The sequence below is a fragment of the Physella acuta genome, unplaced genomic scaffold (assembly GCF_028476545.2).
Source record: "Physella acuta isolate Inbredline_101_S28 unplaced genomic scaffold, ASM2847654v3 ptg001260l, whole genome shotgun sequence".
Lineage (NCBI taxonomy): Eukaryota > Metazoa > Mollusca > Gastropoda > Physidae > Physella > Physella acuta.
The window spans coordinates 571-25517 of record NW_026732775.1 but is presented as its reverse complement, the minus strand read 5'-3'; the positions used below and the strand labels follow the sequence as shown (position 1 = coordinate 25517).

Genomic DNA, 24947 nt, shown 5'->3' with positions numbered 1-24947 from the left:
TGGTTATAATTTAAATTCTGTATCATAAATAATTTACTAAATAATTTACTAATATTTCAACTGTAATTAGACCATTGACATAATAAAGATCAAGGAAAGCAACTTATAATTTGCATTAAGATTGTAAAAAAGTACTTTAAGAAATTCCAACAACTTTTATGTAAAAAGTAGACAAGATAGACAACCTTGAAATCACTAACTGCATTATCAAGTTAGAGAGTGGAATGCAGGTAAGGTGAGTTGATGAAACCCTTCATGTCCTATGATATATAAATATTTCTTAGGCCCAGGTGTCTGACATTATGCACTAATAATGAATTTCATTTCTCTCTCTCTGTGGAACTAGGGATTGTTTAAAAAGATACCTTAACTTTTTTTTACACATGGTAAATGTATTTATATTTTAATAGTATCAGCTGTTGTTATTGGTTTTTTTTAGGGATTACCTAATCTATTTCAATACAAAATTTCACACAAGAAATTTATTACTTTGATATTTTAATAACAACATTCATTTTATTTACATTTTGGATGGTGATAAAAAGAAGAAACATTTTGTTGACGATTGTAGTAATTAGAAAGAGGCAACAATTTTTTAAAAGGCAAATAAGAATGGAATCCACAGTGCAACTAATAAGTATTTCTACTTATTCTAGTTTGGGACATTTACAAGTCAACTCAAATGTTGGTAGAACATATTGACTAAAGTGTAAACATGGCTCAACCATATATAAATAAAAGAATCACATTAAAGTTTTTATACATATAAATTTTAACAGCTTTTAAAAGCACAACAAACTTTTCCACATATTGACAATTTCCATTTTAACTTTACTTATGCACATAATCATTCAGCTACAAAAGTTACCATACACATTCATGATGCCATTTAGCAAAATAAAACCTTAGCACCATCAAGAAAAATCAGTCCATTTTCAAAAAAACTAAACAAATTAAAAATTGGATTAAATATTGGCTAAATTTGTTTCACATCAAAATTAAAATCATGATGTTATTCCCAGAAAAATAAAAGAAACAATATGGATTTTAGTGTTCATCCTACAATGAAGGCATCAATATTTTTTGGAGATTAAAATATGGTTTGACATACTGTTGTTTAGTAATCTAACAATAAAATTTCCATAAAAATTGAGTGGTTATGGGAAGAATCAAAGAAGGAACATTCCTGGCATTAAGTAAGAATTTAATTATTACCTTTCTACCAATTTTAAAAATTTCTCTTCCTTCAATAGTGTGCATTCATGTTACTTATATAAAATTATTTGTTCAATACATTTTTATCAAGTGAAGAAAAAAATTGTTAAAAATATTTTGATACAGCAAATAAAGCTTTAAGCATAAAAATTGAGTATTTTAGCAAATAAAGAAAATGTTATCAATACACATTTCCTGAGATTCACTTAAGTGCACCTTTAATTGTTTTTGGCTGATGCTTTAAGCATAAAAAAAATAGTTTAAAAAAAATGTAAAAAAAAAAGCCATTTGCAAAATATTTTCATTTTTATAAACAACTAATACTACAAACTCAACAAAAACTTGAAAATAATCCTGCAATTTTTAAAGAATACTCGCACAGATCCAATCAAATCAATTATCATCACTACTGTAATCATTTGCAGTGTAGTTTTTCTTTTTACTTTTGTTCATTTTTAGCTGCCTTTCTTCTCTATCATCCTAAAAAAAAAGTTAAGTTATTAAACAAAGAAATACATATTTAATAGTTCTATTCTATTTTGTTGGTTTATGGCATGTGTAGTTAAGTCAGGACAGCTAAGCTGATGTTTAAGTCAATCCAGCTTAAGAAAGGAATAATCCCAAATTAAGTTTTTAAAGCTTGATAAATTCTAGCTTTGAAAAATAATTTTCTAATATTTTTTTATTATGATGGGTAGCCATATCTTTTACCAGTAACCAATGTAGATTGTAAATGTTTACCAATATGATTTGGTCAAAATTTGTTTTCACTTTGCATGGAACCAAAAAAATTATCAAATAAGTTTCATTCTATGACAACAAAAAGCTGTTTATTATACCTGTGTTTTTTTATATTGTCTAGCATCATATTCATCACTTGCTGGTGGGCTTCGAGATGAGGAATCTCTTTGCTTTGACTTCTTCTTTTTAGGTGGAGGTGTGGAAGAACGGCTGCGCGAGTCAGAATCAGCATTCTGGATTCTGTCTGAACGGGGAGATGAAGGAGAAGTAGATACCTGCTTTTTAGACCTCTTTGAATTCCTTAAATAGAGAAAAAAATGTTTTTACTATTTACATGATAAATACATTTTTTTTACAAAACGGAAAACATTAAAGAATGTTTTAAAAAAGAAAAAATGTAGCTATAAAATCCCATACCTTAGTTTTGGTTCAGGTGAACTTGAAGGTGATCTTTTTAAACTTTTTTTGGGTGAAGAATCACTGAAACTGTCGTTTCTGAAACATTTTGTAAAATAATATATGCATTAATATTACTTACTTAATCTCTTCTTTTTAAAAAATAATGTACATAAATAAATATTCTATCCAGCCATACAGGATGTACACTCTTTAAAACAGTTACTATGTATAAAAATAGCCCTTACCTGCTAGGTGAATGTTGGGATCTACTATGCCTAGCTGGACTCTCAGATCTGGACCTGAGAATGTTGAAAATAATTATGAATTGGTCTGTCTACACAACTACTTTTCTTCAAACTACATATAAAATATAATTTTTTGTTTAGATGTCTTAAATTTTACCATCATGTGTATTAAAGAAGGAATTCTAAAAAAAAATATTATTTACTTAATAAGGATCTCTAGAAAGAAAAAAATTACTAATTGAATTGTACCCTTTAATAAGGGTAAAAAAAAAAGAAATGGGGAATAATATCAGTAATAAAATTTGCATACAAAAAAGCCTTAGGAAACAATTATGCGCATTATTAAAAAAAAATTTAATGGTAATTCCAAAATTTAAAAAGTCAGATTTAAAAATATTGCATGGATTATAAAATCCATTCAATAATGCAGGGTACTTAACAACTAATTTCACTGAAAGAAAAGGACAGAAATATAATCATAATGAAAACTAGGAGACAAGGCAGTAAGAAGATACAGATTCTATACAGGGTATACAGTACCCAACAAATCCATACACATTACCCCTCATTTTGTAATAAACTTCAGGAAAACTGAACGACCAGTAGAATACTCGACCGAATAAGGACCATGAAGAGTGCTTCAGGCCTTGAGCATATGGGCTTGCCTCGCTAATACAGCAATTAATTCCAAACGAGGAAACGACAGAACCAACGTCTGGTAGCGAAGTCTTTATGCTCGTCCTATCTTGGCCATCATCTTCAGCTGTACCATCTACTCATGAACAGCATGCTGCTTGCTCGACTCTATCTAAGTACGGCTTTGGAAGAAGAACCAACGATACGACTGGGTTGGGAAACCTAACGATCGCTCAGCATAGGACTCTGCATCACATTCGATAACATTCCACTAGCTCGTAATCAAACGTAAAGGTGAATTATATCATTCCACAATCACTCTGGACTTGAAGGCTGTAGCAGGTTGGTGAAAACAATGGGCCAGTATGGATGCCCCCTTGAATAAATGTGGCAGGACAACAAATTAAATTACACAGACCATTTCAAAGAAACATAAAATTCATGTTAGGATTATAGACAATAGTCTTATAATCTGATAGATAAAATCTTTTTTTGTGGAATGATAAATAATATAATCTCAATTCTCAGAGAATCTGCATTTTCACACAATTTTTATAATATAAGCTTTAAAAAGGTTAATAATTTAGAGAAATAACAGATAATTATTTCTGAGAATTAAGAATCAAACCTTTCAGATAAAAACAGATGTGATAAACATCTTTTAAAAATACTATTTTAATAAAAGATTATTGTTAACAGATAAAAATATAATAACAAAAACAATTAAAACAATTGTTAAGAATTTAAAAAGTAATCATTTAACTAAAAATTTTTGCTGCATTTCATGTTGAAAATATTTTGATTAAAAAAAAAGTTTTAAAACAACTTCACATGAAATAAGAGCAATTAAAAGAAATTTTACAACATTAAAATTTGAATAAAGCTATTTAATGAATTACAGCCAATGCACAAACAATAGCACTTTTTGTTTTAAAATTATGTTTAAAACTTAAGTATAAATGATTACCTTTCTTAAAAAGCATTTAACCCTAATATCTTGTGCTATATAATAAAACAATTATTCAGCCAAGAGATTAATTCCATTTCATTTCATTATATAGCATAAGTTGAACAAAGCATGAAGGTAACCTGATTACTGATTGAAGTGAAGCTTAGATGAGAATGTGTAAACTATTACAAACAAATAAAGGACTCACCTTCTGTAGCTGTTATATCTGTCTCTGGATCGTTGCCATTGCTGGCCACCTCTGGAACTATGGTAATCACCTCTACCTCTATTATCCCAACCACCTCGTCCCCTCTGACGCCGTGGATTACTATTAATAGGCTTAGCATGCTCAACTCTTACTTTACGGCCACACACTTTCCTGGAGAAGAAGTTTCATTATCATAAATTCAGGTATTGCATAATACAGCTTTAGGAATCCATTTTTATTTCCCCTTTCCCACACGACCTTAGCTAGAACTCCATTTAAATGAGGTAAAAATGCAGAGAAATAAGATTCAAAACGACATTACTTTCAATGTAAAAATGTAGTGCCAGATTAGACATGTTACAAAACAAAATTACTATTCGTGTTTTTACTTAGAAGGGGGTATATAATTCACATTAATAGCTTTCATAGTCAACAGTAAATATTTAATATTTATAGGAGTTTTAATTATTATTTGTTAATTTTATATTCTCTTGGACAAGGCAATTACCATCACACAATGTATAAAAATAAAATTTCTTCAAATTATGACAGACAAACTTTATTGCCTCCCCTTATAATTTGGTTAACTTGGTTTAAATAAATCTTTTAATCCCCCTTCTTACTCCATCAAAATATAAATGCTACTCAAACTACTTTCATTTTTAACATTGTTGTCCATGTTAATAGCAATGAAGAGAATTGAAAAGTCACCAGTCAGGCACAGAACAACATAGTTGCTGCCTATAAATAATAAATAGGCCTATAGAAATCTAGGTAACGATTCAATTCAGCCTACATGCTAGAGGTTACACTATTTTTATTACTGAAAACACTGAAGCAAGATGTGACTAATTCGTTTCTTTTAATTCTATAATGACTGTTCATTTCTTGTGTTTATATCACAGTGACAAAAATGGTAGTGGGCCTGTAAAAAATAGCCAACTTTATTTTTAAACATAATACTAATCTACAGTCTTAACCTGAAAATAATTTTTACTACTCAACTAATGCCTACCTGCCATTCCTATCTCTTACTGCTTCCTCTGCATCCTCTGGGTATCGATATACAACAAAAGCATAATTCTGTGAGGTCCTAAAAAAAATTAACAAATACGGTTCAAGTATGTGGATATATATTAATATTTACAAGTATAGGCCTAAAGGAATAAATAATATAATTAATAATATGATTGAATATAGTTGTAGATTGTTTATTTTTTCATAGACTGATGATAAACCTAATAATGCTTCTGTATGGAAATCTATTTTCTACTATGGAAATTTATATTTAAAAAGTTCTAGTATTTTTAATGAAACCAACTTTTAAATTTAGCCTTCATTCTCCAACGCAAATTTTGAAATGCTTTTCTGGCATATATAGCCCTGCCACCTATAGTTTGTTGTTATAACGTGATAACCCCGCCATTTTGCTTGTGGTAAACATTTTAAAAGTAATTCATAGAAGGTCACTGGAATTTGGCAAAAAAATTGTCAGAAGTCATGCGTCCAGTCCGGACGCCATATTGTTGTTAGCAACTGACCCCCGTCTCCAAGTTAGCCAGTAATACTATCATTAAGCATATGAAAAATGCTAAAAATAGCCTGATGTCACATAACAATTGCACTTGACAATTCGTGGGCTAATATTGTAACCTCCCCTTAGTTTCAAAATTGTTTAAAAACAATTGTAAACATTTAGCATGAACCACAGCTCAGCAGATTACTGAAAAGTTTTAAAACAATTGTTTAAAAAAAAAAGGTACATGAGTGATACTTTGAAACATATTTGTAACTTTCGAAACATAGATCTAAACCCTCCTAAAAATTTGAAATAATTACTAAAATTTAATGAGTCACATTTTTTTCACATTATTACTAGAGTAAAGTTCCGCGGTTTAACACACTCTGAGGCCATCACCCTGTTTATCGCTTTGTATAATAATTGTATGGTTGTTTTATACAAAACTACCGATATCTGCTGTACGCATGTCCATTTCTAAATATATCAAGGTCAAAATCTTTTGTTTTCTCCTTCTGGAAGACGAGTTTTTAATTTTTTTTTAAATTTAGGTATGACGTCGTCTGTGATCCCAGTTTCCGCAGATGAAACGAGGTGCAAGATGAGATGATTAAAACCAACCAATCAAAGCTTTTTATAACTATGTTAACTATAAATAGCTTCTACATATGTGCAGGACCCTGTAAATAAGGCTATTATAGCAACCTGAGAGGTGAAATGGGGGTGGCTGCAGCTTGGGTAATGATTAGGGTGGTTTATCCTCGCTGCGTCACCAATGACTTGAGCTAGACTAGCCTAGATCTAGATGCTCTATATTTCAAGCTAAGTCTAGAATCTATATAGTTTCTAAATTCTTCTTTTGTTTTAAATTATTTCGATCATCTACTTCTTCTAGAACTAGTTTGTGTCTCTACATACAAGCATGTCTAAGCAAATATAGGTTATGTCTTGTTAGTGATTGGGACGTCCCTTGTGTTATAATTATTATAGTTGCGTCCCTTGAGTCATCACTGGGTCATCCGTGATGTGCAGTTAATAAATTTAATTGAAGTGGTTTTTTTATTTGATTTTGCAATCTATTAATTAATAATACAATCAACAACACGTTTAAAAGAGTAAAATATGTATTTTAGTTATTAAAATTGGGTTAAAACGAATAAAATATGATCGTTACGCTAAAGGTCCAGGTGGCCGCAGGAAAAAAGTAGGGGGGGGGGGGGGGAAATATCGCAAGAAGTGAAGGTACTAAAACATGAATATCTCAAATTCTATGTGTAGGAATACAAATTGACACATACAAATTAGTAATTAGAGTAGAATGGCAGCAGAGAGTAGTATAATACTTTTGATTTGTTTCAGTGTCAAACGGTTACAAAACAGCGCCCGATAAAAATCGGGAGTTCGGAATTTTAAACTATGTGTGATCGGCTGTGGAATTTTACTTACTACAGTGACTACTAGTACTAGCCTCGACCGATTTTAGATCAAGAATCTAGATCTAGATCTAGAACCTACCTAAAATGACAGATTACCAATAAATGTAATAAATGAAAATACTAAAATAGCTACACAGTAAATAGACTTATAAATTATCAGCTCTAGATCACTTACGCCTCCCGTTTCCTACCCATCCACACATCAGTTACAGGCCCATACTGTCCAAATTCTTTTTCCAAATCAGTCCTGCCTATCCGTGTTCCAATGTCACCAACATAAACTCTGAAGCCACCAAAATGACTTCCCCCATCATTGCTAGATCTTCTGTTATCTCTGTAAGACATCGTTGAAGCTTGACGTCTGTCTGAGGCGTAGCTATTGTCCTCGCTATCACTGTATTTGCTCATTCACACAGATTTTAGATTGCTTTATCTCTTAAAAATAGTTAAAAAATGACTGTCGGTAAGGATTCTTAATAATTACATACAAACAACGGCAGCCATAATTAGCAACAGGGAATCAACGGACATTAAAGACACGTAAGTGGTATAAGTTTCGTATAAGCTCATATTTTCGCTACACTTGTTTTAAACTATTTGAATGTTGAATTATGTAATGTAGATCTAGATTTATATGTAATTATTTACTTAGAACCCATATCTTATTTATATTCTTATAAATTGAATAGAGTCCAATGTTTATTGTAAGGCACGGTAGTTTCGCATAAATACCAACGCAACGTCGGCTTTTAAAGAAACTAGGTAGAATCTAGATCTAACTAAATCTCAGAGGCGTCGTGAGGCGGGGGTGGGGGTGCGGACCGCACCGGGTGACACCATTTAGGAGAGTGACACCAAGACAAAAAATAGCCAAATTGTATAGAATAAATATTCTGTTTGCCAGTTCAATGAATAGTTAATTATAGGTATTAGGTTAAAGTATTAAAAGTGATGCAGTGGTATTACTAGGTCGTATGTCTCCAAATTCTCTCTCCAATCGTTTAGCATTTTTGGTTGGTGTCAACTCTCTCAATGTATTTTATTTTAACTAAAAAACGTTTTGACAGTAGATTTTATCAATTTACCGGTGTGATGATGTTAGTTGAAATGCGAGTATAAACAGTTAGTGTAGTATTTATTTGAAACAAATTATGGGCCAAAGTTTGTCACTACTTGAGAATGGAGAGAAATATGTGATGTAGTTGAGGGAGGAATGTCTACATTGTGTGTAATATCATTCCCATTAATTGGCATGGGGTATAAGATTCAGTAGCCCAATAAACATTCCATTATGTCTCACTGTTGCGAAATCATTCTTTATATACAAAAAGACTTTAAAAGTACAAATAAAGATAAGCTTAGTCTCAGATCATTCAGGTTAGCAATTAGCTGGTGAAACAGGATTTTTTTTCATTCTTTTATCATGCTTTCATAGAAGTTAACAACAATTTACTAGTTGTAGGATAATTTTTATTCTTAAATATTGGAGGAAGTATGCCAGACTAAGGCATGTACTTGTAACAACTGATGATATTTGCTTAAAAAATCTGACAAACACACTCGTTTTATATGCTTAACCTGAAATATAAAAGAAATAATTTCACTTTTATTTAAGATAATAAAATTCTATACAAGTCATTATATACTATCCATTATTGATCCCTCTCAGTATTTAAATAAATAGGCCCTAATGAGATAATCAGAAGAAATACAAGGTAATTAATAGATGATGCTCCTCTTTAATGAAAATATATTACTATTACTCTATATAGATATGATATGAATGACTCTTTCAAATTAATAAAAATATTAGTCAAAGTGTAACATAAGCCTCCGATATATACGACTGATCCTCCCCCAATATAATGATAACATGACAGCCTATATATAGCCCTCCAACTGAGCTACCAGCTATTTATCACTGATTTATGTTAAAGACTTATAAAATAATACAAATAATTAAGAATACACATCAGAAGTAATCTCCATTCATACTATATAAATAGCTTGTCATTGATTTCTTTCTGAAAAAATGGACATTTTTGCTGAAATTTATCTAATTTAAATTGATTTATAAAATTACATAAACAGGCCACATGGTTCATATAAAATGGTCACCATTTTATTTATAGATAAGTGAACAAAAAATATATATATTAAAATGTACTACTCAGAAAATATCTGTTAATGGTAACCTTCATAAGTTACTATATCAGTTTTAATTTCTATCACATATCATTAGCCTAATCTTTCAAATAGTGACACAAAGTCACCTCATCTCATCTTTAAATTGCTGACATTAAATAAGTCAACACACACCTTTCAAATGGTGACACTAAGTCACCTACACACCTTTTAAATGGTGACACAAAGTCACTTCATCTCAACTTTAAAATGTTAACACCAAGTCAACATTTAAAACATCTCATCTTCAAATTTACGGCAACTTTAGTGCTTATGCAAAACCCAATCCTTCTTTCTAGTGAACCAACAGCTTTAGAAGCAATCTCATCATGTAGATTTTATCTACAAAATACACTTTCTAGACTAATTATCTATGTATGCAATACTAAGTAGCACCACCAAATTAATTCATAATCAATCTAAAACAACCAGTCAACCTATTTACAATAACGTTGTGTAGAATACAGACAGATTACATTATACTAAACTGAAAAAGAACCTTATCACAGTTGGTAAAAAGACAGAAAAATCCTTTTTAACATTCTTGTTAAATATCCATAACCATTTGAACCCTGACCTTTGGGGTCAGCCTTGCATAAAACATATACTCTTGTTAACTCAGAAAATGATGTTTTGATTTGTTGGTAATTTTTTTCAATGATGGTTTTGTCTTTACAAAAGATGCTAAGGTAAATTCATGTAGCACAAGAATTGTTTCATGAAAGTAATTCTTTTCAGGCTTTCAGGGTTCAAGGGGTTAACTTTAAAAACAATATTTTTAATTTAATTACACATATTAAACCATCACTGTCAAAGATAAATATAAGTATTATTCAATGCTCAAAGTAGAAAACTCCTCCTTACAAAGTTTTATGAAAAAGGGCAAGGAAAAATATAAAAATATCACTAGTTAAGCATAAAACAACAGCTAAAACAGTTGCACAGCAAAAACTCATTTAGAAGGTTGAGGGTTGGAGAATTAGATGCAGATCTAACCTCAAAATGCAATCTAGAGAAGGTAAAACATTCTTCACTGAAGGCAGGGCCTCACTGTCTTGTTAGTGCAGCACTATTCCATTTGGCCAGTTTTTTTTTAAAGTGAGATTCAGACCAAATTATTTAATAAATAGATGGCAGCAGTGTTTTGAAGTCCTTGACCTCCTTGTGTTTGCCCCAACCATGAAAACACATAACAAATTTTTTGTTCTCCTTGTACTTCATTGCTAGCAGCAGTTTCCTTGGCTTGTCTGGCTGTTTGTTCCTTAAATGCTGGATATAAACCTGACACAAAACAAACATCTATTAGAACAAGGAAATAAATTAATTAACTAATTATTTTTTTAAATACTTCACTAACTAGCTGCTTTTTAAATTTCTGCTAGTGTTTGGATAAAATGTTGAACCATGTTTAAGGTTTAATGAAACAAATACATTGTACTGAGGATACAGACCTGAGCACTTTTAAATGCTAACTTGATCTCAACATCGCTGGTCTTTTTGCCAACCCACAGATAAACTTGTTCACCATTGTCCAGTATCATGACATCATCATCAGCAAGGTCATCCTGTCAGTCAGACAAGCAAAAAATTAACAAGACAGCATCTCTAGTTACAATGTTCAGTATCATCAAACATTTGAAAGCTGAAGCGAAACTGAGTTAGATTCTCTGAATTTTTTACCTGACAAAAATCTGCACATTTCTCAGAAACTGTAAAGTAGCCTTTTTCATTGGAACATCTAAAAAGTCTTGCATAATGCATGTAGGAATAGTCCTGGAAGCAACAAGTGGTCATCACATTATTTAAATACACATCATATCAGTTAACTTCTTAACAATCTAATAAATCAATTATAACACTGTCATTATAAATAAATATAATTTAATGTTGAATAAAATGATCTGTCAGTTCTAATTAACTACTAATATACAAATATTAAAAGGTGCTAATGATCAGGCTAAGAAGTACCTGCTCGTATGACTTTCTGCCACCTATACCAATCCAGAAAAAGTTTTCTGGCTCCTCTCCTTCATTTATCATTTGTATTGTAAAGTCCTCCTTCAATTCATAAAAATATGTTTATGTAAATTCATGATTTATTAATCAATAAGATGAACCAATACTAAACATCTAATAAGCTTTTAAACTAAATGTGAGGCATTAAACATTGACTGTTTTTAATGTTTATACTCAAAACAAAGCCAAAAATATCAATCTGCAATTTTTTCTTACCTTATACATGGAATAAGCAATCTCTTCAGCAATCTTCGCTTCCTTGTGATCAGCTTTTTTCCCAACCCAGACATAAACAATTCCCTTGAGTTCGTCACTATCAAATGGTACCATTAAGATAAAGCTGCGGGATGAAAATAATCAGGAAAAGTTTTTGATGAAATCAGCCAATTAAACACACAAGTGTAGCTTTAAAACTACTCTTTATTTCTCCAAAAAAGACTTATATCACAAACATATTAAATACATAAAACTATCACAAATATTTATTGGAATGACATTAGTTATACATTTTTCATTTACAAAATCATTTAGTATGCATCAATTGTACAAAAAAGTTAATCCACAACTATAATTAAGATAACTACTTACCAGAACCTTGGACATAACCAAGTAGCATCTGGTTTCTCCAACTGTCAACATTACAAATTATAACAGGTTAAAAAAATTATTTCTCAACTATTGGGATTTGAATACAATTCAATTTTTTTTTAAATCTGAATATTATACTGACATACCTGAATACATCTGGTTGCAATAGGACTACCATTAGCTCGAAGTTGGAAAAATTCTGTCGCTGGTTTGATTTTTTCTGAGCCGGCCGGTCTGGCTGCAGGTCGTTTCCCAAGCTTGATGATAAATTTCCGCTTGAAATGTGAGAGAAACTTGAGGTTCTCCTGTTGTTGGAATTGTCTCACTACTTCAAGTTTGTCACCAAACAGGGTTTGGAATTTTTTTTGAAGACTAAAATATAAATGTATACAAAAATTAATACATTTTATATTACAATACTGTTCATCAAATTTTCAAGACCCAGAATTCTTAATGCATAAATATTACTAAATCACTTGATTAACTCAATTTAGTTCACTTTTTTTTTTCAATAAGTAATTACATTTAAAAACTATTTTACCTAAAAGTAAAAGTAAGCCAGCCCATGTTGGAAGCATTTCTACCCTGCCAAAAATACACAATACATTTGAATTCGTCCTCTGGCAAGTCTTCTTCATCCATTTCCTCCTCTCCCTCAGGTAGCTCGACAGGCACCCAGTAACGACATAAGAACACATAACAGTCTTCAGTGTGAAAGACACCTAGAAAAGACAAGATAAAAAGATTTTAAACATGTACTGTATTAGGTGATAATTGTCAAACCTAGATACATTTGATCATGAAATAAAACTATCTTGCCTAATTCTTCATCTGGTAGTCTCACAAACTTTTTGCCTTCCAGTACAAAAGACTCCATGCCATCCAGATCCTCATTCCAATCAGAGGAAAGAATCTCCTGCAATAGTAAAATAAGAAATTTCCAACCTGTTTAAATTCTAACTTTAAAAAAAAAAGATTTTACTTGATGCTTCTAAACACTATTGTTCCTTACTGCTTCTTCTTCAGTCATGGCTGGCTGCCTTGGCATAAACAATGCTGACAAGTCTGTCTGTAATTTGTCTTTTTCCATTATCACCTATTTATTGGGAGAAAAAAGTTATGTTAAAATTCAAACTGAAAGAACATATATTACAAATTAGTTTAAGAATGGTGTACACCTGTTAGTGACATATGGATAAAATAAAGCCCCTGAAAACTATTTACAAAGTATAAAAATTAAATCAGCAAGATGTTTCTTACTTTAATATCAGCTCCTCTCCTAGCTATAGATTCAACAGAGCGTGTGTAATCTACTGGCAAGACATCATCCCAGCCAACAAATTTGGTTTTAAAAATCTGAGGCTCTGTTCTAAACATGCAAGAAATTACAAGTTAGAAAACAAAATTTTTAAAATTTCAGATAACAATATAAACATAGATACACTTTGGGTTTCAGATAATAAAGTTAAAGAAAAACATTAACATGTAAATAATGTTATGAACTATTTAACTAAATAATTAGATTCTGCATTGTTATGTGTTACCAAAACACATACCCTTCAAGACATCTGTATATCGTAACATATTCTGGCCTGTCGATCATATCATGGAGTTCTTGAGCTAACTTTAGGGCTGCTGCTCTAACTAATCTAGTAGATTTTTTACCAATCCTAAAAAATTGTCAAACTTAAGTGAATTAACATTCTACAAATTAAAATTCATTAATGATAATTAGTTCAACAACATACAATTAATGCTGACAAAGTTATATTAAAGTTAATTTTAAATTTCTTAAAATAATAATTTTTAACTTACCAGACAAAAACATCTGTTATACAATCTAAAATATAAACACATTTTGTGTCTAGCAAAGTATTCACCAATCGATTTTTAGGGATGTGGACTGAAATAAATATAGATTATCATTTAAAATATTGTTTACACAGTGTTTTACTCTTTGTACTCCATAATAATAATAAAAAAATGTGATATAAAAAATGTAATAATATATAAAGAAAAAAAAAGCCAATGCGCCCACCTTGAGGAAGCTCCAAATAGCCTTTACCCAGTCCTACTCTGTAAAGTCTTGGATCAGCTACTGGAATATCTGACAGTGGTGAAGTCTGAAAGAAAGTGATAATACTCTTCTAATATTCCAAATGAGTCAACCGAGTCATAGAAAGGATGCACAAGTCACAACTAAAGCTTGAATTATTTTCAGCAAAATAGTCAGGTACCTTAATTTCAAAAGTTTCTGGCTCTCCTTCTATAGTTCTCCAAAAATCTGATGTTTCCTTGCCTTGGGGAAATTGAATTATTTCGGATTTTCCTTTCCTCTCATTTTTGTTAATTTTTTCAGCAATTAGTCTAAATAAGAGGGAATATAGATGTTGTATGGTAGTGTTCATATACATTAAATACACACTCAAATATTTTGACATAAAAATTTTGGGATATTACTAGTTTTCATTAACACCTAGTAAATGTTACGTTTCCATTTTTTTGCAAATGAGGCTTTAAAAATTAGTTTAAAAATACCTTGATTTGGTGCGTGTAACCAGATTAGACTTTGCCCCATTCCAAATAAAGACTTTAGGGCCAGCATCCAGCAAGAAGACATGCCTAGAATCCAACACTTTAGTTGTAAGAGGACACTGCAAACAACAAAGGAAAACAACTTTAAATGCCAGTTGAAACCTTAACTGGTTAGCTTAGCAATGGTTGGTGCAGAACTCACCCTCTCCATGTGCACAGACTGCGTCCCCGTAGCTCTGTAAAGTCTGACCTCAGGTTCCTGGGAGAAATAGAGTGACCATATCTCAGATTAATACAACACCATGGGATTAACTACTTTAATTAACCTTTTTAATTTTTATATGTTCAATGTTACAGTTTGAAAAAAAAATTCCCAAAATAAAATTAATCTACATATTCACTAAAAAAAAACCTCAAAACCTGATTAGAAAAACTTTGTCGAAGTTTCTCTATGTAGACAATATTAAAAAATTATGGTAAGAGAGATCACTTTCTTACAGCATCTTCTACTGTGTAAAAACCACTTGAAGTTCGCCCGCCTTCTATAACAGAGAGTCCACACTCAAACAAGGCAAGGAACTCTTCATCTTCATCATCCTGATCCTGGCGGATTGTTCTACAGTCAGCCCCAAGTAAGTTTCTTAAGTTGACAGCATGTATGGCAGAACAGGCTTTTTTGTCAAGCTATACAAATGGAGAATTCATTATTTAAGTATTATGGACAATTTGAGAATAAAAAAGAATATTATAATACAAAATTTATTTTATTACAAGTCCACTAGTATTTTTTAACTTCCCTCCCTCCCCCACCAGTCCCCCACCATTGCATGCACTGGTGGAAGAAAGTTGTCCAAAATAACTGACTTACCGTGGCATCACTTCCTATCCAGTACCATATTTTCCAGTTCAAGCTGTTTGACTCATCAATAAATGTTTTAAGAATGATGTAACAGTCTGCTTGATAAAATTTACCAATAAGTCCTGCAATGCACAAGGTGATATTTTAAAACCAAACTAACAGAGTAGTAGTAAAATATAAATGGACTAAATTTTGAATTATAAAGAATATTTTAAAAAATAATTCACCTTCATCAACTAAGTTAGGCAGAAAGTTTTCAATTTCCCAACAAGACAAACCTAAATTATAAAAGAATGATTTTAAAAAAAAGTTTATGTAAGATTAAGGTTAAAAATAAAGCAATATTTATAAACATAAAAGATAATAATAAAATAGTGTAAGTAAAAAATATTTGAGAGTTAACACGGCTGAAGATCATAAAAATCCATGATTAAATAAAACATTTGTATTATATTCTGAAATAGCAGACACAGTGTTTAAAAATACTAAGTCTTATATACCTGGAATTTGTCCAACATCTTCATCAAAAATCTCACTGTAATCTAATTGGGGTCTATGTAGATTTTCATCCCATTTCTTAGGTCTATTAAAAAGAGAAAGAAATAATTTTTTACAATATTTTTTAATTTAAAAAAGTATAAAGGCAAATGGTCTTACTTCAATGGATCTCTATTCTATAAATACTTGTAAAAACATGTTTGTTATGGACTTACTTCAATGGTTCTCTATTCTATAATTACTTGTAAAAACATGTTTGCTATGGACTTACTTCAATGGTTCTCTTATCTCATCATCTTTTGAGTTGCCCTTGCCTTCAGCTTTATCTTTAGCTACATCTCTCATACCCTGAAACATTGATGGCAAAACTTTAAATTTTCTTCCTCACAGACACCAAAAGTGTCCAGAATTTTAAAAATTTAAAATAAAATACCTTTAAAACTTTTTCACTTTCCTGTCCATCCCTTCGTCTTCTCAGTCTTAATTTCCTGGCCACTGGATCACTTTTGGGGGCTAAGGATACATTTTAAAAATAAATGTAACAACCATCTAATTCAGTTATTAAGTAATAGTAATCCTAAATAGAAACTTCTAAATGTGAAACTTAATTTCATTGAAATCTTAGCAAAAACTAAAACATTTAAATTGATTTTTTAACCTTGTTTAAGTTTTGATATGTTTAGAGACAAACAACTAAGATATATTATTTTTTTAAAACTTAAAACTGACATGGTGTTTGCCCAGACGAGGGAACAGGTTGAGCTCCAGCCAAGCGCAACTGTGTGTTCAGTGAGAAATCAATGTTGTAGTACTGCAGAGCAGACTTTGCTTCCTGGGGCTTTGGTGGCATGACTAAATCTGGGTTTTCCCTCACATCTAATGTCTGAGGTAGAGAGGAAATGTTTGTTTTTATTTCACTGGAACTAGAACAAAGTACACTAACCTAACTGTTGGTAAACTATTCGTTGAGTAAAAAAATAAACAAGCACATTGAGATTATTTAATATAAAATATTCACAATATTTATACTAAATGTCAATATTAAATATGCAATAAAAATTGATGAGTTACCTCCAGCCCAGGTAGAAGATGGAGTATGTCTGGTAATGTAATAAGTCTGTTGCCATTTAGAACAAGTTTCTTTAGTTTCCCACATCTGTTAAAAAAAATATTGGTAGGTCTATAATCTATAAAACACAAGTAAAAACGTGCAAGATTCTTATGGAAAGTATTTTGTTTTACCTCCCTAAGCCTTCTGGAATCATCTCTAAATTATTTTTGGCAGCACTAAACACCTCAAGGTTGTGTAGCTTGCCAATGTTGGCGGGAATTCCTTCAAAGTCAAGCTGATTTTGGTTGACATACAGTTTCTTAAGATTCTGAAGCTTATGAAGTGAAGACTGAAAAAAAGTGGATATTTTTACATAGTCTTAATTTACGGTTTTTCACTTTAAAAATGCTACAGTTAAAGATTTATAAGCAAATTGCTTACAGGTAAAGCTTTCAATTTATTGCGAGACAAATTCAAGGTTTCCATTTTTGTCCATATATCTGAAACAGTGAGAAGGGTAAGAAAAAATATTTGTTTTATACAGTTTAACACATTTATATAGAAAACGATAAGACAATAAATAAAAGGTGAAAAATTGAAATCTCACCGATCATTAGAGAGAGTTCACCAATCTCATTATTGCTTAGGTTGAGACGTTTTAAAGACTCTAATTTGTATAAGGCTTCAGGCACTCGAGTCAATGTATTGTAAGATAAATCAACATCTATTAAAAAAGGAATTACATTCTTGTTATTTAAAAACAAAATAATATATGCATACATTTCAAAATACTGCCCCTCCACCCTGAACACATTTCTTTCTTTCTGAAGATAGTCATTAGTTAAAAATAAATGTAATAAAAGTAACAACAATTGAACCACTATACCTTGTAGGTTTGTGAGTGTATCCAAACCAGTTGGAAAATTATTTAGTGTTCTTTGTGTGTTTTTCATTTTAAGTGTTTGAAGTGCTGTCAGTACGGGTAGCTGCCTTTAAGATTTTAAAAAATAAAAACATACTTTAAATTCTAATTAAGGGTGAAAAAGCAATTTTATTTCATAATTTAAGCATAGAAATAAAAATATGATTATTTGTGTGCTTTTTTAAAAGTAACTTTGCATATGGTATAATCTTTTTGAAAGAAATATCTAGTTTATTTCCTGCATTATAAACTCCAATAACAAATAGACAGACCTTAGTTGAGCATGTATCAGTGGGTTGTTATCAAGAATCAGAGTTTGAAGACTGGTCAACCTTCGCATTTGAGGGGGCAATGTTTCTATTTGAATTACAAAAAAAAAATTCAAAAAGATAATTTAATTAATAATTCATTATCTTTTTTGTTAGAATGTTTTAAATATAATTTTATATCAAAAGATATGTTTTACTAAAAATGTGCCCCCAGATTAGCTAATTGTATCTTACCTAAGTTGTTATTGCTTAAATCTACAAACACAAGGTCTGTTAGATTAATAAACAGCTGATTTGGTATCAATTCAATTCTGAAAATTAAAACAATATTTTTGTAATTTATTATTGTTTTTGAGTACTATTTTATATGTACTAACTGGCAAGACCTCTTACAAATAAATATTTATTTCTACTGTGTCTACATATATATTTCTACATTACTTATTCTATTAAATAAGTAGCTAATTTCAACAATAAATATATTTTCCTATGTATAAATGAAACTGCCTACAACTTTAACTTAAAAAAATATAATGATACTCACTGGTTGTGACTTAAGTTGAGTACTAGGACAGATTTTGCATTTTCTAATTCTGGTGGAACTTGTGTAAGTTTATTGTGACTTAAATCCTAAATAAAGATATTTTTAATTTTATATTTGACTGAACACTGAAAAAAAAGAATAATTATTTCAACTAAAAAAATGGTGTCCCTAAATAATGACAAATACTAAGTTAAAATTAAAACTTACGACTATAGAAAGATCATTTCCGGTAAAAATTTTATTGGGCACACCAGCATCAGTGAGTTGGTTAAATCTGAAGTTAATACTATGGAGGGCTGGCAACAGTGGCAAGTCATTACCCAAAGACTCAATCTCATTATGGACCATAACCAAATCTTCCTAGAAAAATAAATAGTATCAGAATAATATACACATTTTTTAAAAAAAGAATGTATTAATTTGAATTAAATAATTAGAGATTAACTATAATGTAGTATTTTACTCTAAATTATGTTATTTTAATATTGTTAAAAGGAATTGCAGGACTAAAATATCAAATAATTACATACAAGTTTGTTAAGAAATCCAATTTCAGCTGGTATCTCTTTAAGCTTGGTATGACTTAATCTAAGCCATCGGAGTCCTGTCATGTCTTGTACATGATCAGGAAAGACATTCTTTATAAAAAAAAATTTAAAAATTTAAATAACATTTATGTCAGAATTAAATCTCTTATATTTTGTTAGATTTTTTAATGGCATATAAAATATAAATTACAAAAATACATAAAATATAAATTACATAAATAAAATACATAAAATATAAATTACAAAAAGTAAAATAATAGTTAAAAAAATGAATGGGTCATAAATGAATGGGTCCTCCAATAACCCCAAAGAATTGTGTGCTGCGCAAATATGAAAATATTTCTAAAGCAATATTTTTATATAAATACAGTGAATGAAAGAACTACAAAGTTAGAAATCTAAAGTAAATGACTTGAACACTGTAATGTGCATATAACTGCCTTGTTGTTGTGGGCAGGTGAAGTAGAGTCCATTTTAAGCCATTTTGTTATAAAACTGTACTGCACAGATATGAAAATGTTTCTAAAGCAATGTTTTATATAAATACAGTGAATGAAAGAACTACATAGTCGGAGTCCTGTCATGTCTTGTACATGATCAGGAAAGACATTCTTTATAAAAAAAAATTTAAAAATTTAAATAACATTTATGTCAGAATTAAATCTCTTATATTTTGTTAGATTGTTTAAATGGCATATAAAATATAAATTACAAAAAGTAAAATAATAGTTAAAAAAATGAATGGGTCATAAATACAAATATTAAATAACTTCATGATTGATTTTTTTCATGTAAACCATAAGTTCTAGACTAAAATTGTATACCTTTAACACTTATCTATCTTACATAAATTCCTAAGAAAATTATTTCTTGGTTTCAGGTTTAACATAATATATATTTGATAAATATGCTTTGCTGCACCTAATAGTTACTGTTTGATGGGGAATGGTAAGAGCTAGTTTAGACCATAACTTCTATTTTGCTTATTTTCTTGTTTTTGGGGTGCGTTTAAATTTAAAGCATAGGCCTATTATTTTTATATGTCATACATTTTGTTTTTCAGGGATGAGGAATGGCAAAAATTTATAAGGAATATTTTAGTTTTAAAATATTTAGGCCCTAAGTATCTTATTTTTTATATTTTTCAGGCATACTATTTTTGCCTATGTTTAACTTTAAACCACACCATACTGAAAATATTTGCTTTAAGCCCAATCAGAAGATTGTGATATATTACAAAATCTTTGACTGTTTTTTGTGTAAATGCTCAATATTATGTGGGCCTATCTGAAGGTGTTAAAAGGCCTAATTTTTAAAATTGTCACTTTGATGGTAAGATTTATTAGGGATTTAGGTATAAACACAAATTTCATTATATTAAAATAAAAAATATATGTTCTTGTAGATCTCAATCAGGAGAAAAAAAAACAGAAAAAAAATTCTTTCTATCCCAAATAGTTTTTTTTTATGAATATTTTTGTGGGGGGGGGGGGGGGGGGGGGGGGGGGTAAAAGTCCCTCATTTTAACATTGGCCATTTGTGACAAGTCATCATAGGGTATCTATAAATGAGTATAGTTTGGTTAATTTTGGTTGGATTTTGTTCATATTTGCAGAGTTTAATTAGAATGATATATAGAACTTGTAAATGCTGTTGAAATGAATAAAAATAATACAGAAGTATATTTTTGTGTTAGCTTCCTCCCATAACCCCAAAGAATTGTGTGCTGCGCAAATATGAAAATATTTCTAAAGCAATATTTTTATATAAATACAGTGAATGAAAGAACTACAAAGTTAGAAATCTAAAGTAAATGACTTGAACACTGTAATGTGCATATAACTGCCTTGTTGTTGTGGGCAGGTGAAGTAGAGTCCATTTTAAGCCATTTTGTTATAAAACTGTACTGCACAGATATGAAAATGTTTCTAAAGCAATGTTTTATATAAATACAGTGAATGAAAGAACTACATAGTCAGAAATGTAAAGTAAATGACTTGAACACTGTAATGTGTATATAACTGCCTTATTATTTTGGGCAGGTGAAGTAGAGTCCACCTAAGCCATTTTGTTATAAGTGAACTAAAGTTATCAGATCAATGTTTTTATGTGTATTGTATATGAATTCTGATTTTCAGCATATAAATATAACTATAAGTAAGGGTAAGTAGAACTTGAATACTTAAAATTACAGCTAGCACACAACTAGTGTAGTGTATTCTAAGTGTATAATTAGCAACAGACAGGTATCCTATGTCTGACTCAGCAAAATTTTACTTCAAGCAAAACTAGAACCAGAGTTGAAAAAAATGAAAGCAGGTATATTAAAATATTTTTAAAGCAACAAGTAGGAGATTTGTTTGTACATTACATAATGATGCTGTTGTTAGTGTATCAAAACTAAAAGACGGCAGATCGGGATGAAGAAATATAACATTGGCGTCAATGGGGGCAACGTGACCTACTTACGGTGACTACTTTCAAATGAGTAATTACTAATGTCAAAGTCGAAATATCCAAAAATAAATATCATTTCTATAAATATGGGATGTATCTGCTGTGGAAACTTTCATTATCTAAATGGAAACTTTTCAAAAATCGCGTTTTTAACGCATTTGAAGTTAACCTTTATACAGCGGTATGACCAAAGCAGAGACAGCATGCAATCAGATCGCTAAGCCATCAAAACAACTGGAAAACTATTCTACTTTTCATTTAACATTAGGAAATGAACTTTTAAACTTAATTAATTACCATAAATTAAAAACTTAGTATGCAAAACCAAATCTCGTGTGTCCGGTATCAGAAAGTAATGGGAGAATTCGGGTCATGTTTTTACCGTGAACTCGGCCGATACCGACAACCCTAGATTTATAAATATGAAATAACATTCATGGACGTTTCACATAAATTGATTGCTAAGACAGCAATAATTTCACTCTGGTCACTGAATTTTCCCACGTTTTCTTTAACTTGCTTTCTCTGTTTGTTTGTTTATTTGTCTTTCCAATCAAATCTTGCGATAGAAATTTCTGACACTTCCCAGTTAGCTAGCGCGCTGAAATTTTCAGGGAAGCTTTCTTTTGGATGACCATAGAATATGCAATTGTTATTATTACTAAATTGATCAATGGAAACATTTTATTGAGCATTTTAGACCGCTATATAATCTATATATATAATTCTCCTCTGCGAGCCATTAGAAAAAAAACCAGCGACGCGTAGCTCGCGCGCAGTGAAGCGAACAATTCCACGACGCGACAGGCTTAGGGGCAGATAATTTAGTTTGAACCGACTTAAAACTTACAGGAGGTAGGCCAGTTTGGGGGAGACGATATGGTCGAGTGGTTGGGCACACGATTGCTATCCCACTCGACACGGGTTCAAATCTATGTGTTCTAGTCAGTAACGTATTCACACAACGTGTTTTTTACGAGTTGTCTTTTTACGAGTTGTCTTTTTACGAGTTGTCTTCGTTTACCCAAAAAAAGTGAGAAGATAAAATCGATAGCAAGATTTTAATGCAAACAAACAGACAAAGACTAAAAAGTAGAAAATAATAATCATTAAAAAAGTTTTAAAAAACCCACGTTTTCTGATTGAACTAAAAAGTAGAAAATAAACGCTATACATCACAATAATGCAAGCGATCACTCTACTATAAGCGATCAAAAACGTGGGGCGCCGTGATTTTCTTACAGTTTCTAATACTGTTGACTCTCTACAAGCTCCCTAATAAAAGTCAATAGTATTATCTAATCAATAGTAATATAACTTTTACTTCGGCGCCCCACGTTTTTCATCTCTTATAGTAGAGTGATCGCTTGCATTATTGTGATGTATAGCGTTTATTTTCTACTTTTTAGTTCAATCAGAAAACGTGGGTTTTTTAAAACTTTTTTAATGATTATTAATTAACTGATAGTTTTCTATTCTTGTATCATCTTCATTAGTTAGAGGTACAATAAGTCTACTCTACTACTAGTCTAGATCTAGAACTACTTGTTTTTATTCTAATGTACTGTATTGATGGGTCAATAGTGTACACATTCTGTAGTGTACACAGTACACCTGAGTAGTACTAAAGTACTGAGTTGCAAAATTTACTAGATCTAGATACTTTAGATAGATCTAGATCTAGTACTAGATTGCTACTGTAGTGACAGTGTACTGAGTTTAATTTTAGATTTCTAGTAGTGTAGTTAAGTAAAAGTTAAGTGTAGTGCAGTAGTAGTGTACTAAGTTAGTAAGACTAAGTAGTAAGTAGTAGTACTAAAAACTAAAGTACTAACTAATATTTAGTTTAGTTTTTAGACTATTCAATTGTAATGCACGCTCATTCAATATCTCTCAAAAATGATGAGTCTAGTAATTAAGAAAGCAAACTTTTGTTACTGGGTAGGACCTAGATCCATAATTTTTCAATTTAAATAAAGACGAAATTTTTTTTTTTTTTCTAAAGTGGGCCAAGGGCCAAGATTCAGGAGTAGGAGGCGAACACAAATTACTAAAATCTAAACTATAGTCTAGTCTGTCCTAAAAATTTAAACATGGTTCTGAAAGGGGAAAAATGTTCCTGCTTTGCATATTATTTGAAAATAAATACAAATACACTATTGTAAAGTTACCGAAAAATTATTTCGAGTAAGATCGATGCCCCTCACAAACGGGAGTACTCCCGTTGTCGCCATTTTGATGCGATGGAGGAAGTAAAAAAATTAATCATAGTTATGGTTCTTGATTTTTTGTTATCCTCCACTAGATCTCGTCTATGTATAAAGTCAGCTCTCTAAATCTGGACTAGATCTAGATCTAGATTCTAGATCTATATTCTTTTAACTCCAAACAAAAAAGAAAAAAAAAGCCACACACTAAAACTAGTCGACATATTTCTAGCCACCTCGAAAAACGAGAAAAACTCAATGACGGTGTTTTAATTACAACAATGAAAGGAAACTTTCAATGTGCAATATTGTGCAAACATGGACTGAGCAGGCAACAAATGCAAATGTAGAGCGACTTTTTAAGGCAGGGACTTCTATGAAGCAAACAATTTAGTCCAATTTAGTAACTGAATGGCATTATTTCCCCACAGAGCTACAGATAGACAATACCTGCATCGTAAACAAGTGTAGAAAAAACATATTGTTTGATAAAGGGAGGGAAGGCGATATAATATGTTAAAAGATTAATACAATACACCACTTACACAACTCAACACAAACATCACGAAGAGCACAGAAATATTGGGTAGTAAATAAATAATAATTAACATGCAGCTCTAACCAATCCCTTTGATAGTCACTAGAGAGTAAGCTAGAATCATAAATGGGTCGTCACACTCGTAGGGCAGGGGTGGGTCCATAATTTTGTGACGATGTGTGATGAGTGGAAGGGGTTTTAGTGACACAAAGAAAGTAGTGAATGGCATTGTGGTGTACTCGTTACATTGTAGTGTCCCGTCTCATTTAATGATTTGTTTTCCCGTGTCACGTTTTAATCTACGGGTAGGTGTATTCGGGCCTCATCGAACGGGTATATGAAATCTCACCGTACGGCATTTGATTACAAGCCCCAGAAAACAT

The 24947-nt window shown here is 30.9% G+C and overlaps 2 protein-coding genes across 3 annotated transcripts; both read right to left on the bottom strand.

Moving 5' to 3' along the window:
* Positions 1-489: 489 nt before the first annotated feature.
* On the bottom strand, positions 490-7905 carry LOC131957719 (serine/arginine-rich splicing factor 7). Its single transcript, XM_059322465.1, has 7 exons — positions 7524-7905; positions 5409-5486; positions 4394-4564; positions 2601-2654; positions 2374-2451; positions 2055-2256; positions 490-1695 (listed from the first exon to the last, which is right to left on the bottom strand). The coding sequence occupies exons 1-7, from the start codon at positions 7754-7756 to the stop codon at positions 1609-1611; spliced, it is 903 nt and encodes a 300-aa protein (XP_059178448.1). The 5' UTR covers positions 7757-7905; the 3' UTR covers positions 490-1608.
* An 880-nt stretch (positions 7906-8785) lies between these two features.
* LOC131957718 (protein flightless-1 homolog) lies at positions 8786-24067 on the bottom strand. Of its 2 annotated transcripts, XR_009389125.1 has the most exons (36): positions 23991-24067; positions 19345-19452; positions 19022-19174; positions 18815-18900; positions 18505-18581; positions 18274-18358; positions 17966-18069; positions 17687-17803; positions 17521-17579; positions 17271-17428; positions 17100-17184; positions 16758-16911; positions 16462-16541; positions 16300-16376; positions 16031-16113; positions 15758-15808; positions 15540-15652; positions 15170-15355; positions 14874-14930; positions 14675-14790; positions 14374-14503; positions 14175-14259; positions 13952-14039; positions 13693-13806; positions 13397-13505; positions 13149-13232; positions 12956-13052; positions 12678-12858; positions 12283-12508; positions 12137-12177; positions 11765-11888; positions 11501-11590; positions 11213-11305; positions 10984-11097; positions 10529-10813; positions 8788-8926 (listed from the first exon to the last, which is right to left on the bottom strand). XR_009389125.1 is itself a non-coding variant. In XM_059322463.1 (35 exons), the coding sequence occupies exons 1-35, from the start codon at positions 24051-24053 to the stop codon at positions 10652-10654; spliced, it is 3750 nt and encodes a 1249-aa protein (XP_059178446.1). In that variant the 5' UTR covers positions 24054-24067; the 3' UTR covers positions 8786-10651. The 2 variants fall into 2 exon arrangements, 1 of the variants encoding a protein (XP_059178446.1); XM_059322463.1 differs by having other exon boundaries at positions 8786-10813.
* Positions 24068-24947: the final 880 nt, after the last annotated feature.

What these genes read in the sequence shown, in the direction of transcription:
- LOC131957719 (XM_059322465.1), bottom strand. Translation starts at nt 7,756, where the DNA reads ATGAGCAAATACAGTGATAGCGAGGACAATAGCTACGCCTCAGACAGA. An exon ending in AGATATAACAGCTACAGAAG is followed by an intron (nt 2,655 to 4,393) that starts GTGAGTCCTTTA and finishes CAACATTCTCAG; the next exon opens with GTCCAGATCTGAGAGTCCAG. An exon ending in TCACCTGAACCAAAACTAAG is followed by an intron (nt 2,257 to 2,373) that starts GTATGGGATTTT and finishes TCTCTATTTAAG; the next exon opens with GAATTCAAAGAGGTCTAAAA.
- LOC131957718 (XM_059322463.1), bottom strand. Translation starts at nt 24,053, where the DNA reads ATGGCGACAACGGGAGTACTCCCGTTTGTGAGGGGCATCGATCTTACT. An exon ending in TTACTCGAAATAATTTTTCG is followed by an intron (nt 19,453 to 23,990) that starts GTAACTTTACAA and finishes TTTTTTATAAAG; the next exon opens with AATGTCTTTCCTGATCATGT. An exon ending in ATAAATTGAAAGCTTTACCT is followed by an intron (nt 17,429 to 17,520) that starts GTAAGCAATTTG and finishes ACTTTTTTTCAG; the next exon opens with TCTTCACTTCATAAGCTTCA.